Source organism: Triticum aestivum, chromosome 4D, assembly GCF_018294505.1.
Source record: "Triticum aestivum cultivar Chinese Spring chromosome 4D, IWGSC CS RefSeq v2.1, whole genome shotgun sequence".
NCBI classification, from domain to species: Eukaryota; Viridiplantae; Streptophyta; class Magnoliopsida; order Poales; family Poaceae; genus Triticum; species Triticum aestivum.
The window spans coordinates 387708555-387725948 of record NC_057805.1 but is presented as its reverse complement, the minus strand read 5'-3'; the positions used below and the strand labels follow the sequence as shown (position 1 = coordinate 387725948).

The 17394-nt window shown below is 49.3% G+C and overlaps 1 protein-coding gene across 1 annotated transcript; it reads right to left on the bottom strand.

The window, feature by feature from the left end:
• Positions 1 to 9500: 9500 nt before the first annotated feature.
• On the bottom strand, positions 9501 to 12362 carry LOC123098093 (subtilisin-like protease SBT1.6). The gene has a single exon (XM_044519969.1). It carries the CDS (start codon positions 12204 to 12206, stop codon positions 9849 to 9851), a length of 2358 nt encoding a protein of 785 aa, XP_044375904.1. The 5' UTR covers positions 12207 to 12362; the 3' UTR covers positions 9501 to 9848.
• Positions 12363 to 17394: the final 5032 nt, after the last annotated feature.

Sequence of the window (17394 nt, the reverse complement as noted above, 5' to 3'; positions counted from 1 at the left end):
ATAACTCAAAAGATATAAGTGAAGCACATAGAGTATTCTAACAATTTCCGAATCATGTGTGTCTCTCTCAAAAGGTGTGTACAGCAAGGATGATTGTGGCAAACTAACAAACAAAGACTCAAATAATACAAGACGCTCCAAGCAAAACACATATCATGTGGTGAATAAAAATATAGCTCCAAGTAAAGTTACCGATGGAAGTAGACGAAAGAGGGGATGCCTTCCGGGGCATCCCCAAGCTTTGGCTTTTAGGTGTCCTTAGATTATCTTGGGGTGCCATGGGCATCCCCAAGCTTAGGCTCTTGCCACTCCTTGTTCCATAATCCATCAAATCTTTTACCCAAAACTTGAAAACTTCACAACACAAAACTTAACAGAAAATCTCGTGAGCTCCGTTAGCGAAAGAAAACAAAACACCACTTCAAGGTACTGTAATGAACTCATTCTTTATTTATATTGGTGTTAAACCTACTGTATTCCAACTTCTCTATGGTTTATAAACTATTTTACTAGCCATAGATTCATCAAAATAAGCAAACAACACACGAAAAACAGAATCTGTCAAAAACAGAACAGTCTGTAGTAATCTGTAACTAACGCAAACTTCTGGAACTCAAAAATTCAGCCAAAATAGGACGACCTAGAAAATTTGCTTATTGATCAGCAGCAATTGGAATCAATATTTTATCATGTTCTGGTAATTTTTAACAATTATTTTCGTGAACAGAAAGTTTCTGCAATTTTCAGCAAGATCAAATAACTATCATCCAAGAAGATCCTATAGGTTAAACTTGGCACAAACACTAATTAAAACATAAAAACACATCTAACCAGAGGCTAGATCAAATATTTATTCCTAAACAGAAGCAAAAAGCAAAAAACTAAAAATAAAATTGGGTTGCCTCCCAACAAGCGCTATCGTTTAACGCCCCTAGCTAGGCATAATAGCAAGGATAGATCTAGGTATTGCCATAATAATAGGATAGATCATTAAAACTCATTTCATATTCTCTACGTTCAGCAGCGAGTTTTCTTTGAGGCAAGAAAAAGTAATCAAAAGGGCTAAATTTAATGGGACAAAAGTCCCCAAGATCAACTTTAGGAGGTATAGGTTCCTCCTTCGGCCCTTCGTATTGCACAACCAATTCATCATTATAAGCATTATTTTGATAGAACTTTGTGAGCCTATACTCGAGAGAATATCCTAGCTCATTATTTCGGATAGCCAAATCATTATTAAGTTCAGAAATTCTATCAACTAGAACATTGGTAGGAACCTTTTTTCTAAGGTTCTCATTAAAAGCAACATAGTCAAGAGATTGAAAACGCATTATTTCCTCTTGATCGAATAAGATAGTTTCTATGGGAGGACGGCCAGCGTCTACCCTATAATGCGCAAAGATTTCTTTGGCCTCTTTTATTATAAATCTGAACTCATGAGCCAAAAAGATAGTAGCGGCACGCTTAACAGAAGAATGCTCAATATTAGAAAATTCTAGGAAAATCCTTTGTATGCAAGGGTGCATGTGCATAAATTGCCTTTCAAGTTCAACTACAAGCATGGCAATAGCGTCCGCAAGACTACTAGTTCTATGAAGAATAGAACTGCCCATAGAAGGCAAAGCACCGGCACAAGTAAAGAAATCTTGAATAACCCCTTTTCCAATAATGTTACCACTACCAATTCAGAATTTTTTTGTATGCAAGATAGGGGGTTCTTCAGCGAGAGCATCATAATTTTCCACATTATTACTATTGTCCATATCGAAAATAGTTTCCCCAATTTCAGACATAACGGCAGAAAGTGCGAGGAGCAAAAAGAAAGAGGGAGGCAAACGGAGAAGAGAGGGTGAATAAAACGGCAAGGGTGAAGTGGGGGAGAGGAAAACGAGAGGAAAATGGCAAATAATGTAATGCGGGAGATAAGGGTTTGTGATGGGTACTTGGTATGTTGACTTTTGCGTAGACTCCCCGGCAACGGCGCCAGAAATCCTTCTTGCTACCTCTTGAGCACTGCGTTGGTTTTCCCTTGAAGAAGAAAGGGTGATGCAGCAAAGTAGTGTAAGTATTTCCCTCAGTTTTTGAGAACCAAGGTATCAATCTAGTAGGAGGCCACGCACGAGTCCCTCGCACCTACACAAACAAATAAATCCTCGCAACCAACGCAATAAAGGGGTTGTCAATCCCTTCACGGTCACTTACGAGAGTGAGATCTGATAGATATGATAAGATAATATTTTTGGTATTTTTATGATAAAGATGCAAAGTAAAGAAAGCAAATAAAAACGGCGCCAGAAATAGCTTGTTGTCGGGAGATTAAATATGATGGAAAATAGACCCGGGGGCCATAGGTTTCACTAGTGGCTTCTCTCGAGAGCATAAGTATTACGGTGGGTAAACAAATTACTGTTGAGCAATTGACAGAATTGAGCATAGTTATGAGAATATCTAGGTATGATCATGTATATAGGCATCACGTCCGCGACAAGTAGACCGACTCCTGCCTGCATCTACTACTATTACTCCACACATCGACCGCTATCCAGCATGCATCTAGAGTATTAAGTTCAAAAGAACAGAGTAACGCTTTAAGTAAGATGACATGATGTAGAGGGATAAACTCATGCAATATGATATAAACCCCATCTTGTTATCCTCGATGGCAACAATACAATACGTGCCTTGCTGCCCCTACTGTCACTGGGAAAGGACACCGCAAGATTGAACCCAAAGCTAAGCACTTCTCCCATTGCAAGAAAGATCAATCTAGTAGGCCAAACCAAACTGATAATTCGAAGAGACTTGCAAAGATAACCAATCATACATAAAAGAATTCAGAGAAGATTCAAATATTGTTCATAGATAAACTTGATCATAAACCCACAATTCATCGGTCTCAACAAACACACCGCAAAAGAAGATTACATCGAATAGATCTCCACAAGAGAGGGGGAGAACATTGTATTGAGATCCAAAAAGAGAGAAGAAGCCATCTAGCTAATAACTATGGACCCGAAGGTCTGAGGTAAACTACTCACACATCATCGGAGAGGCTATGGTGTTGATGTAGAAGCCCTCCGTGATCGATGCCCCCTCCGGCGGAGCTCCGGAAAAGGCCCCAAGATGGGATCTCATGGGTACAGAAGGTTGCGGCGGTGGAATTAGGTTTTTGGCTCCGTATCTGGTAGTTTGGGGGTACGTAGGTATATATAGGAGGAAGAAGTACGTCGGTGGAGCAACGTGGGGCCCACGAGGGTGGAGGGCGCCAGGGGGGCGCCCCCTACCTCGTGCCTTCCTGGTTGATGTCTTGACGTAGGGTCCAAGTCCTCTGGATCACGTTCGTTCCGAAAATCACGTTCCTGAAGGTTTCATTCCGTTTGGACTCCGTTTGATATTCTTTTTCTGCGAAACTCTGAAATAGGAAAAAAACAGCAATTCTGGGCTGGGCCTCCGGTTAATAGGTTAGTCCCAAAAATAATATAAAAGTGTATAATAAAGCCCATTAATGTCCAAAACAGAATATAATATAGCATGGAACAATCAAAAATTATAGATACGTTGGAGACGTATCACCGCGCGCGCCTCCCTCTTCGGTAGAACAGAGGCGGGGCTCCGGTGAGGCTCGCCGGCGAACGACGGCACCCCTCGGGGATCTAAGCACACGGGTGTGCTTAGGAGGCCGAGGCGAACCCGTGGGTATCCTCCTTGGTCGCCGGAGTGGACGGAGTCGCCGGCGGCGAGCTTCCCGACGGACGGCGGCGTCGGGTGAGATGGGGCTTTTGCCTACGGTGGCTACCAAGCCAAATTGAGCGCGTGGGTGGATTATCAGGAGCACTAGGAGGCTACTGGTGGAGAGAACGGAGTGGGGGAGGCCCTGGTGGCGTCGGAACCAACACGTCAGTGGCGGTGGCCGAAGCTGCCAGAATTGAAGAAGACGACCTCCTCTGGTCGTGTTGCTGCTACGGGTGGGTTAGTGAGGGATAGGGAGAGTGATATGGTGCTGCTCGAGGGCCTGGGTGGCTTTTATAGCACGAGGGGGTCGGCTCCGCGGTGCCCAGAGGATAAGCACGGCGGCGGCGATCATTACGGCGGCAGGTGAGGCTGTTGAGGTCGGTAGGGTGGCCGGTGGGGACGGTGGCCGCCCGCAGTTACTCCTGGGAGGAGCTGGGCTGCTCGGGACGCGCCATGCGGGTTGGACAGAGACGTGGCCGTGCGAGACTCGTCGGGCGGCGGTCCTGGTCGTCGTGGACGGCGGTGGACGGCGCTAGGGGCCAAGCGAGGGTGTCGGCGAGGTTCCTGGTGGTCGGTCTGATCTAGAGGAGGATCAGGATGAGAAGGGGAGGCAGCAGAGACATGGCAGGAGCTCGGTGCCGACGCGTGCAAAACGCATGCTCCGGCCGTGCCCAGAGCACGTGCACAAAGTGCTCGATGAAATGTCTTGGTGCTCTAGGAGCCTCTGATGCTAATGAAACTTTCCAGATAGTTGAATTAGGGTATGATAGAGTTAGTAGACATGGTAGTTTGATCAGATGATCAGGTGCCCAATGCAAGTTTATGAACTTGCATAATTCTGTCATGCACATGAGGTGTTTAACAGAATGCTAGGGCTGGCTAGAAGATTCTTCTGTATCTGAAATTTGGCAGGATGGGGTCTCTTCAGATGATAGAGATGTTGGAGGAGTTAGTTTGGCAAGATGAGGAACTTGCTAGTGCAAGTTTTACCAGAATTCAGTTCTGGACAGAAACTTCAGAGGAGTATTTGGTGGATTTAAAAGATTCCTATGGAGCTGATCTTCTGGAGTTAAGGTTTTGGTTGGAAGGACTACAACATGGCAAAGTTTCAGAATTAATGGATCTAGGAAAATTGGGGTTGCAGTTATAACTCAAGAATGGGGCAGAAATGAAAAGAGGATGTTTCACTCAAAATTTTCAAAAGACATAGTTAGGTTTTTGCTCAAAAGTGACATATAGGCATCACCTGACCTCTCATGACTTTTGTAGGGTTTTAAAAAAATTATCTAAAATATTTGTAGTGCAACAGAAGCATTTCAAGGATTGAAAATGCTAGTAAAAGAATTATTTGTGGAAAAATTTATTATGAAAATGTTTCCTACTGTTGTTTGTGATATAAATGAAATTATTTACAAAACAACCAAGGACCACAACATTCTACAAAATAATCTTCTATGGAGGGGAGAGTTTTTTTTGTAAAACAGGAAATAGAAAAGGCTTTGAAATTAATAAATGACCTAGTATAATTCAAAATTTTATCTCTGGCCAAATTTTACTTAAATAAAATATGATTAAATTTTTGGGGTGTTACACCATGCAGCCTGCCGTCGTCGCCGCGACCGGCACCGCGGGCAGAGTGGGCGCCGTGGTCACCACCATCATCGCCTCCGCCACCGCAGCCTGCACAGGATGCCGGGCCATTTTTGGGGGGTCGTCGCCCCAACCCTGGACGCCACCTCCCTACATTGAACTGACCAAGGACGACGATGGCAAGGACGGTGTTGCCTGAAGACGACGACGGCATCGGCGGCGCGGGCGGGCGGCAGATCTACCCTAAGTTTTTTTAATTTGAACTTATGTACTATGTGTGGGTCGTGACGAAGACGTGGACTATTTAATTAAGTTTCTTATATATTATGTTTTAAGCTATTTTGCAATGTGTTTTTTGTGTTTTTAAGTTGCAGTGCCTTTTTGATAGTTTTTTTTGTCCAACACGGACAATGTTTGGGATGCGGCCGCGCGTTGGGTGCACAGACTGGCGGACGACCCAAACTGGACATGGGTGTCCATTTTGCCACCCCAAACGAACACAATCCGGATGAAACAGGCGTCCATTTGGGGTCGTGCATTGGAGTTGGCCTCAGGAATGACTTTTAACTAAGGTGTCCAGAAACTAAACGAACTACACCGAAGGACATTTCAAAGCTTTCACTCGAAGAATTAGGCTGGATTGAGCATGCACATGAACATTTCAATCGGCTTTCACTCAGGACCCCCCCCCCCTCCCAAACACCATGATTATCCTTAGTGGAAGCAAACGAAATTAAAAAAACAAAGTCTTCACCACATCTTCATATTACAAAGTTCGCCCCTCGACATCTTGTTTGGTAAGCGGAATTTTGACCCACACACCATAGTGTTGCCTAACCGTTAACTGACATTCCGAAGACTTCATTGTTTCACACAATTCTTTACGGGTCATAACTATTCCTTCTTTTTTTGAAAACACCCCATATATTAATTTGGTAAAACAATATTCTTACAGTCATTCATTACAAACGTAGCCACATAGGGCGAAACACTATTACATAAAGCACCATCGGACTTGCTATCAAAGCTAAATTTAGCAATCTCATGCGCCACCCTATTAGCCAGCCTATCAATCTTCACGATCTTTAATTCCTCATAAGTCTTGATACGCTCGACGCCTCCTTTTTGAGATCCCTAAGAGGAGACCTGTCAATGGAATCTTTGGCCAGAAAGGATGTAAGAAAAGCACAATCAGTTTCCAGAATAATTGGTATATGAAAAGTAATACCGATGTATAACCCGGCAAGGGCCGCATGCAGTTCCGCTTCATCCACACTAGTACATAAGCGGATAAAATCCCATAATGAAGCCAAGACTTCGCCTAGGTTATTCCTGGCCACAACCCTAACACTGGCAGATCTCATACCGTCCACGAAACTAGCATCCACATTAGTCTTAATGTAGTCAGGATCCGGGGGCTCCCAGACTCGACGACCAAACTCTGGTTGAGTTACATACCTTCCATTGTCGATCACCCCCTTACCTTTGTTGCTCAAATCCACTTGCACACAAGTATTTGCTGTCGTAAAGGAGTTCCAGTAGTTTCCCACAAAGATAACAGAGTTAGATAATGATTCTTTCCCCTTTCCAAAGATCAGATCATTCCTCGGGTGCCAAGCTCTCCAGAACATGAACATAACTTGCTCTCGTACTGGTGACCCCAATTAGTCAAACAGAATAAGAAACCAGTCCGGCCCCGTACATCTAAAAAAAACTCTTCTCCAGGAATATTCTACACATCTCTCATGGCAAAACGAAAAGCTCACGCCTTAGGACAATTAACCAGCGCATGATAAATACGTTCATCCTCCCAGCCACAAATAGTGCACATACATGACACCGTTTGATGATGAGCAACTCTGTTTACCTGGGTCGCCAAACTATTGGACGCGGCTCGCCATGCAATTTTTTTAATTTTTTGAGGAACTTTGGCCTTCCAAATAACATCCCACACCCGTCTCTCCTCTATATCCATAGAGCTAGATATTCCTGCCTCGTCCTTAAAATCTTTAAGATTTAAGGCCAGTCTGTACGCACTTTTAACAGAAAACATACAATTTTTCTCATAATGCCAAGCGATTAGATCACCCTCTCCGGCACACTGAATACGTAAATTTAGGATCTCCTCGGCATCATGGTGATAGAACAGGTGCCTGATTAAATTTTCATCCCATCTTCTTGTGCCGCTCATGAATAATTCAGACACCCACTTCAGTCTAGTGCGGTTCTTGTTTTCTATTACTCGGAGGCCGGAATTTCTAGGCAGCCAATTATCTCTCCAGATATTAACATTTTTACCATATCCTTAGGGACTTTCATATGTGTGTATTCACAGTTATCATTAATCATCCAAAACCCCGAGGAGGCACTAGATGCACTTTTGGTTTCGGCGGAAGCGGTGACGTGGCGCGGTGTGCCATTTCCCTCTTGGAGGTGTCGTTGTCGAGTGCGGGTGCTCCCCGGCTGCGGTGGAATGTTCATGTTCTCTTGTGTACTTTTCTCGGCGGCCTCCGGGAGGCATCTAGTTGTGCACTTATGTGCTTATTAGCGTGTTTTTTTGTTTCAAAGTTATTTTCTTGATTATTTTTATGAGGTTTTCTTCAGCACCATGTATCATTCGGCCATGTACTATATTTATAAAGCGGGCGAAAGCCCATTTCAAAAGAAGAAAAAAAATATGAACCAGGGATCTAAATTCACGTAAAAGTTAACATAGCATGGCTGTTTAATCCTACATTTTCCATATTCCTACGTTTTTAGAAATCGATGAACTTGACAAACTCTCGATTGAGTATCTAAAATTTCTATGGTGGATTCCTAGGCCCCCTTCATTTCTTAGAGCAACTCTACAAGAGTCAACATAATGGCCAAATTGTATATGATGATTCTACCAAAAAAGACACTCTGCTAGCAGAATCGCCATCCCTTGCGATCCGTTGCTCTTAGGTTTTCTTGGCGAGGAAACAGAGAAGATTTCCTTGCATAAAATCAAGGGGTGGTCATTCCAAGTTGACACGTCTCATGGTTAAAATGGTTTTCAAGGGCGTGGAGTGGAAAACAGAGCAAAGAGATGTTGGGGCAAAAGGCTTCCCCACTACGAGTAGCAGCTTATGGAAAAGCACACAAGATAATGCACTGCCTTTGCATTGAATAAAAAAAAGAATTTCTTGTGTAGCCGCATATCTGAGTGGAGTCCTGCACCACCGGATAGAAGCCCTCGTCAAGGCGCACCCGGATCGACCGGAGAGGATGGACGATTCTACCAGGCAGGTGTATTCACGTTGTGGATCGAAAGCCAGTCCAAGAATGATGGCATTTGCTTATTCGAGTACCCCGCGGAACTCGAGAAGCATCAACCCTCGCTTTCCTCGTTGCTGGCCCTGCCGGGCAAAGTGCCCGTGGAAAACGACCCAAAAGGCACTGGCTACCGAGCATCCAACGAACTTTATCATCTCTGCGATTATAAAACAATGTTACTAGCAATAGACTGAGATTTGGTTATATCGTCGTTGATGCTATATTTATGTGATCTGTGTGAAGATTCATGCAAAATTTACCTTTTTTCTTTTTTCCTTATATGTTACTTTATCATTTGAACTGAGACTTGATTAAGTCTCAATCCACAAAGACCTAGACACACTCATTAAAAAAACTTCATATGCTCAGGTTTTGTGACCATCCATATAGAAATTGAGCAGTACACCGAGGAAAGATCTCATGCACAGGCTCGTACAAAATGGGAAGGCACAATGGCTCCCCAAACATACAAAAGTTTACGTTAGATTTACACAATGGCTATATATAAAGTTGTCTGAATTTGAAATTTAGGTCAGTCGATTTTCATATGAAGGAAGGAACATCGGAGGGAAGGAAGGAGCTTGCCAGGGAGAAGGAAGGAGCTCACCGAAGAAGGCTACCCCATCAACTATCTTAGGGGTGTGGGGGTCGTGCAAGTTTGCCAGAAAAAAAGTGCACGGTGGTAAGTTTGACGTTTGGGGGAAGGTGGTATGGAGATCGAAGAAACAATCTGCACCGTGTGTTTTCTATTCAACGGCTGAAACAAATCGGCTGACTTAAATTAAATTTTCAGTCGACTTAACCCTAGCAAATTCCTTAGATTCAGTACTTTCTTTTTTAAATAATGATCTAAACGATTTTATATATTTTTAAGCAGGGAGTAGAATAGAATGAAGCAGCTACATAAAAGTTACACTCGAGCTACAGTACTAGTGTTTGGCCCTTTCTTTCCGTTGCTCCCGCGGCAACTAGCGTTGCCCGCGAAAGCAAACAAACTGCTGCACACACACTGCTGTCACTGTACTCTATGTAGGACTACTATCTCACTGCCTGCGCTGCTTTTAATCAATCTCAGCAGTGAAAAAGGCCCTACGTAATTAAACTACTGCGCCCTGCCACCTTCAATGCGCAGGGTCCCCGACCGCAACCGTTACCACCGCAGTCCAACTCGCTCTGACTTCTGCTCACTCGCCAACCGCTCTCGGACCGGGCGTGCCCCCACTTGTCAATCACATGGGCTGCAGCCACGTCACCACGATGGGGCTCCGGACGTCGTGCCCGCGGCCGTCCGACCAGACGAGGTGCCCGTGCACGGGCGCCGCGGTGGAGGGGGCGGACGCCGCCGACACCGTCACCGCGAAGCTCTGCTTCTTCGCGGACGGGGAGAAGACGAGCTTCTCCGGCTTCACCGCCACGGACGCGCCGCCGCTCGCCATCTCCACGCGCGCCTTGTACGTCGCGGACGCCTCCGCGCCGACGTTGGTCGCCGTGCGGATCACCGTCTTCGACTGGTTGCCGCCGTAGAGCACCACCGAGATGGACGGGTAGTTAAGGTCGGACCCCGACGGCTTCCTGCCCGTCGCGGCGGGGCACGCCACGGGCTTGTGCGTGATCACCTCGATCGCGTTGGCCGCGTACCCGATGCTGCACATGAACGCCACGTAGTCCTCGTCCCCGGCGTCGTACACCAGCCCCGGGTCCAGGGCCTTGCCCAGCGCGATGTGCCCCGCGCCGTGGTCGAACGGCGTCGCGGCGCGCCTGGGCTCGGCCTCGTCCGCCACGGCGCCGCCGCGGTTGTCGGTCACGATGGCCGTGGTCATCAGCGCCGAGCGGATGGCCGCCGGCGACCACCCGGGGTGCGCGGACCGGAGCAGCGCGGCGGCGCCACTCGCGTGCGGGCACGCCATGGACGTCCCCGACAGGATGTTGAACTCCGTCCGCCGGTCGTCGGCCTCCAGGCCGGTTGGACCGGTGGCGCCCGTCCACGCCGCGAGGATGTTGACGCCGGGCGCGATGAAGTCGGGCTTGAGGATTTCCGGGACGAGTCCGTTCGGCCCGCGCGCCGAGAAGGAGGCCACCAGGGGAGCCGGCTTGACGCCGATGACCGTGCCCCGGAACACAATTGTTGCGGTCGGGTTGGTGGTGTTGGCAGCGTACGCCTTGAGCGCGTCGCCCTCGTTCTCGCCCACCGAGCAAGCAGGGAGGACGTGGGCGTCCCCTACTAGACCTTCGCCGTTGGCCTCCCCGTTGGCCAGAACCATCGCCGCGCCACCAGCTTCCTTGACGACCATCCCCTTGGCCACGCGTGGGCTGCTGCCGCGGTCGCAGATGACAATCTTGCCGGCCACAAGCGACGGGTCGATGGAGTTCTCCATGCACAGCGAAGCTGACAGCCCACCTGACCTCCCGGGGTAGTACAAAGACAGCATTGTGTTGTTGGCCAGGGGCTTGCCGGAGTAGAGAGACACTCCAGACATGCGCCTCCCGTCCCCGAGCACGATCTCGGCGGGGAAGTTGCGGTCGATGGTGCCGGCGCCCACGGTGGCGATCCACGGCGCGAGGTTGGTCACTGACATGGGAGCGGGCCCTTCGTTTCCCGCAGAGGTGGCCACGAACACGCCCCGCGAAACGGCGCCGTACGAGCCGATGGCAATTGGGTCAATGTAGAACGGCGACACCGCGCCGTTGCCGCCGCCTATGGAGACGGAGATGACATCCACGCCGTCCGCGACGGCGCGGTCGAAGCCAGCCAGGATGTCGGAGTCGAGGCAGCCGGCACCCTTCCAGCACACCTTGTACGCGGCCACCCTTGCCTTGGGCGCGACGCCCTTGGCGACCCCGGAAGCGTACCCCTCCATGCTCGCCGCGTAGGAAACGCTCCCGGCGGCCGTCGTGGCCGTGTGCGTCCCGTGCCCGTCGGCGTCGCGCGGCGACATGTACTCCACGGACCCGTTGGACGCCGCCGCCTCGACGCCGTAGTGAGCGGCGTGGCCCTGCGAGAAGAACCGCGCGCCGACGAGCTTCTTGTTGCAGGAGGACGCCAGGAACGCGGGCCCCGCGTCGCAGCCGCCGCGCCACCGGGCGGGGACGGGCGGGAGGTTCCTATCCGACAGACTCCGGCGCTCAGGCCACACGCCGGTGTCCAGCACCCCGACGATGACGTCGGAGCCGTAGTCCGCGAGGGACCACAGCCCCAGGCGCGCGCGGAGGCCCATGAACTGGGGCGAGCGGGTGGTGTGCAGCTGGCGGACCCGGTCCTCGAACGCGGCGAGCACGGCCGGGTGGCGCCGCAGCTCCTCGGCGCGGGACGCGGACAGCGACGCGGAGAAGCCGTGGAAGACGGTGTCGTAGACGTGGAGGGGCTCGAGCGGGCCGCCGGCGCTGGCCGCCGCCGACGCGAAGGCCGCGGAGGAGTACCAGTGCGCGTGGGTGGGAAAGACCGACGGCTTGGCCCGGTGGTCGACGCGGAAGATGTACGTCTTCCTGGCCTGTCCCTGTCCGCCGCCGCTGGCGCCGAGCACAGTCTGCGAGAGCGCCGGGGTGAGCACGAGGAGGAGTAGCAGGAGTAGGCGGCGGCGGGCGGCCATTGGTGAGAGAGTGGGACGGCGGACGGTGTCGTGGAGCGGGGCGGTGGTTCGTGGAGTTATAGCGAGGCAGTGGGAGGTTGGGGGAGGGAGGGAAGTCCTTGCGCGGTGCGTCGTGGGCGGGCGGGCTCGTCGTACCAGGTTGCAGTTATGACGCGTCACGTATTCGCTCCCTACATCTGTAGCATGGTTAAATGCTGCCGCTTGGGTCGGATGGACGGATGTGTAGGCGTGTCGCGACCGTGCGGGCGGCATGGCCGATTGGGCGTTGGGTGTGGATGGGCCAGTGTGAGCGTGTGACCGCCTGCGTACTGTACCGTAGCGTCATCGTCAAAGTGGCTTGACTCTGGATAGGAATCACGCGTGACACCGTGGGCATTGGGATATATTCTGGGGTCAGCGCCTTTGGCCCGACCCGGCGACCCCGACGGGTCATGGACGCCAGGGCTGGGCCTGGGCGGAATGCTTGTAGTTATGTGACACACTGATGATGTCTAGGATCCGTTCCACAAGTTCATTAGTACTCATGTCATCTAAAAAAAGGTTCATGATCATGTGTAGCTTTCATGGATTCTGAGGACCGATGAATGGTCCTGGGCTAAGCACTTCTGCACCAGCGAGGGCCAGCCGGGGCGTTGCACTGCATCAGTTGTAGTAAAGGAAGGTGTAGACTGAACCCGTAGAAGGCGGGCGAAAGGAGGGAGCGTGCTTTTGTGGTAAAGTGAACGTTGGGGATCTAGCCGTGCTCGGTCTCCAGTGGTTTGTCGTTACCAAATGATGGAGTTTCTGCCTGCAGAGGTGAAGACCTGATTGATTGGCTCGTGCACTCCCGTTCACGAGGAAAGATCGGGCGGTAGGTGCCCATTTTGCGGCAAGAATCCAGTGAAAACGAGATGGAGACTGGGTTTTGTACGATAGAACCGACGAACCAATCTGAGCTCGGGTGAACAGTAAAATCAAAAAAAAATTCAAAAAAATCCAATTTTTTTGGGAGAAACATTGACAAAAGTTCTAAGTGCTTGCAAAAATTCGTCATGAAATCACATTCCTAGAAGGTATGGCAAAAAAAAACAAAAACAGTACTCTGAAAAAGCTACTTTCAAAAGCATTTTGAAGCACTGAATTTGTTTTTTTTTTGCCACACCTTACAGGAATGTGATTTCATGATGAATTTTTGCAGACACTTAGAACTTTTGTCAATGTTTCTCTAAAAAAAATTGCAATTTTTTGATTTTTTTTTGTTTTTTTTCGATTTTACTGTTCACCGAGCTCAAATTAGCTCGGGAGCAGAAAGGCACTTTCGCGAACCAGTCGATATTCTTCTAGGGAACTCAAGGTGACTATGGAATCTACGTTCTCTGCCAGAGCCTAACCTGCCCCTGCCCCAACTGCCGGCTGCTTCTGTGGTGAGCCCGCTGCCCTGGATCCTGTCGATCATGCCCTAAGCTATAGATGATGTGTGACGGATCGTTTTCGCCCTTGTCAGCACGACAACAGAAGGTGGACTTGCTTGTGCCTTTTTTTCTTCAATAACACCGCAAAACCTCTAAGTGTCTTTTGTATTAATAAGGAGAAGATTTGTTAGACCTTATACAATGCTGGTTGCTTATGCTAAGATGCTTAAGGAGAGAGAGCAACTTGGGTAAAAATAAAAGTATTCTCACAACGCCAAGTGCTTAGCATAAGAGCATCTACAGCCGGACTCAGCAATCCGGCCCGTCAAACGACCGCAGACGTGTCCGGACGCGTTCATGGACACTGACCGGACACTCTCTAGATCCGCGTCTCCACACCTAAGTATCTCATATTTTGTCCCCTATTTTCATACTAAACCATGCAACATTGATAAAAACTAAGTAGATTATGAGCGGATATACAAATGAATAATCGGTTCATCAAAAGATCACAGCCGGATCAACGAAAAATAGCCAAAGCTCACATAATACACATAATAACGGCGGACAAGTTCAAACTACAACTACAAACTTGAAATAAAGACGGATCTTCACCACTTCCACGCCGGCCCTTTGCCCTTCCGGTCACCGGCGCAGCTGTAAGAGTCCGTGGTAGGAGGTCTGTCCACATCGGAGCCGTTGGACCCGTCGGAGGAGGAGAAATCGGAGATGACGATGAAGCCTTGCAAGCGTCGGACGACACGGTCTTGCTGGCGCTTGAGCTTGGCCACCCTCATCGCCTCCCTCGCTGCCTCCGCCGCCTCCCGCTCGGATTGCTCAATGTCGAGCCGGAGCTGCTTGGCGTTGAGCCTCTGGAGCCATCGGGCCTTCGTCTCCGCCTCAGTCGGTGACCGGCAGCACGCCCACTCGAAGAGACGGTCCTCCTCGTCGGGCACCCGGCGGCGGCGGGCGGACTGTGCAGACCCATCGGACCCGCCCGCCATCTCCCTAGCCCTCCGCCTCTCGCGGCGGGTAGCTCATGCCTCCGACTCTAGAGTCCGCATCCGCAGCGTCGGCTGAGCGGGCACTAGAAGCTAGCGCTGCCCAGATGGAGCAGCGGCTGGAGGTGGAGGAGGCTGTCGGGCGGGAGGAGCAGATCTGGCAGGCCTCGCAGATCCGCGCGCGGGCCGGGAAGGGGGCGCTGGCGCAACGGACGACAGGGGGTGTCGCACCGGACCCGGAGCTGCCGCCCCTATCGAACCGCGAGCGCTCGAGCGCGATACGGAGTGCCAGCTCCCCCTCTTCTCCGGAGCTGCCGTCGGAGTGTCTGCCGATGCTTCACATGGTCGCCAACGCTAGGGATTTGGCAGATTGGGAAAATGGGACCGTCGGGAAGGGGATGGGAGGGGAGCGGAGCGGAGTGAGCTAGGGTTTGTGCCGGACGGGGGGTTTTTGTTGGGGAACGCAGTAATTTCAATAAAATTCCTACGCACACGCAAGATCCATCTAGGTGATGCATAGCAACGAGCGGGGAGAGTGTGTCCACGTACCCTCGTAGACCGAAAGCGGAAGCGTTTAGTAACGCGGTTGATGTAGTCGAACGTCTTCGCGATCCAACCTATCCAAGTACCGAACGCACGGCACCTCCGCGATCTGCACATGTTCAGTTCGGTGACGTCCCTCGTACTCTTGATCCAGCTGAGGCCGAGGGAGAGTTCCGTCAGCACGACGGCGTGGTGACGGTGTTGATGAAGTTACCACGCAGGACTTCGCCTAAGCACTACAACGATATGACTGAGGTGTGTAACTATGGAAGGGGGCACCGCACACGGGTAAGACAAATCTTTAGTGCCTTTGGGGTGCTCCCCTCCCCCGTATATAAAGGAGGAAGGGAAGGGGCAGCCGACCTAGGGGGCGCACCAAGCATAGGGAGTCCTACTAGGACTCCCAAGTCCTAGTAGGATTCCCTTTCCTATTCGGAGTAGGAGAGAAGGAAAGAGAGGGAGAGGGAGAAGGAAAGGGGGGCCGCGCCCCCACCCCTTGTCCAATTCGGTTTGGGCAGGGGGGAGGCGCGCGCCACCTCTTGGCCCTTCTCCCCTCTCTCCACTAAAGCCCAATAAGGCCCATTACTTCTCCCAGTGAATTCCCGTAACTCCTCGGTACTCTGAAAAATACCCGAATCACTCGGAACCTTTCCGATGTCCGAATATAGCCTTCCAATATATGAATCTTTACCTCTCAACCATTTCGAGACTCCTCGTCATGTCCGTGATCTCATCCGGGACTCCGAACAAACTTCAGTCATCAAATCACATCACTCATAATACAAATTGTCATCGAACGATAAGTGTGCGGACCCTACGGGTTCAAGAACTATGTAGACATGACCGAGACACATCTCTGGTCAATAACCAATAGCGGAACCTGGATGCTCATATTGGCTCCTACATATTCTACGAAGATCTTTATCGGTCAAACCGCATAACAACATACGTTGTTCCCTTTGTCATGGGTATGTTACTTGCCCGAGATTCGATCGTCGGTATCCTCATACCTAGTTCAATCTCGTTACCGGCAAGTCTCTTTACTCGTTCCGTAATGCATCATCCCGTAACTAACTCATTAGTCACATTGCTTGCAAGGCTTATAGTGATGTGCATTATCGAGAGGGGCCGGAGATACCTCTCCGATTCACGGAGTGACAAATCCTAATCTTGATCTATGCCAACCCAACAAACTCCTTCGGAGACACCTGTAGAGCATCTTTATAATCACCCAGTTATGATGTGACGTTTGATAGCACACAAGGTGTTCCTCTGGTATTCGGGAGTTGCATAATCTCATAGTCAGAGGAACATGTTTAACTCATGAAGAAAGCAATAGCAATAAAACTAAACGATCATTTATGCTAAGCTAACGGATGTGTCTTGTCCATCACATCATTCCCCTAATGATGTGACCTCGTTCATCAAATGACAACACATGTATATGGTTAGGAAACTTAACCATCTTTGATTAATGAGCTAGTCTAGTAGAGGCATACTAGGGACACTTTGTTTTGTCCATGTGTTCACACATGTATCAAGTTTCCGGTTAATACTATTCTAGCATGAATAATAAACATTTATCATGATATAAGGAAATAAAATAATAACTTTATTATTGCCTCTAGGGCATATTTCCTTCAGTCTCCCACTTGCACTAGAGTCAATAATCTAGTTCACATTGCCATGTGATTTAACACCAATAGTTCACATCACCATGTGATTAACACCCATAGTTTACATCGCCATGTGACCAACACTCAAAGGGTTTACTAGAGTCAATAATCTAGTTCACATCGCTATGTGATTAACACCCAAGAGTACTAAGGTGTGATCATGTTTTGCTTGTGAGATAAATTTAGTCAACGGATCTGCCATATTCAGAGTCGTATGTATTTTGCAAATTTCTTTGTTTACAATGCTCTGCACGAAGCTACTCTAGCTAATTGCTCCCACTTCCAATATGTATCTAGATCGAGACTCAGAGTCGTCCAGATCGGTGTCAAAGCTTGCATCCATGTATCTCTTTACGACGAACTCTTTATCACCTCCATAACCGAGAAACATATCCTTATTCCACGAAGGATAATTTTGACCGTTGTCCAGTGATCCACGCCTGGATCACTATTGTACCCTCTTGCCAAACTTATGGCGAGGTACACAATAGGTCTGGTACACAGCATAGCATACTTTATAGAACCTATGACTGAGGCATAGGGAATGACTTTCATTCTCTTTCTATTTTCTGCCGTG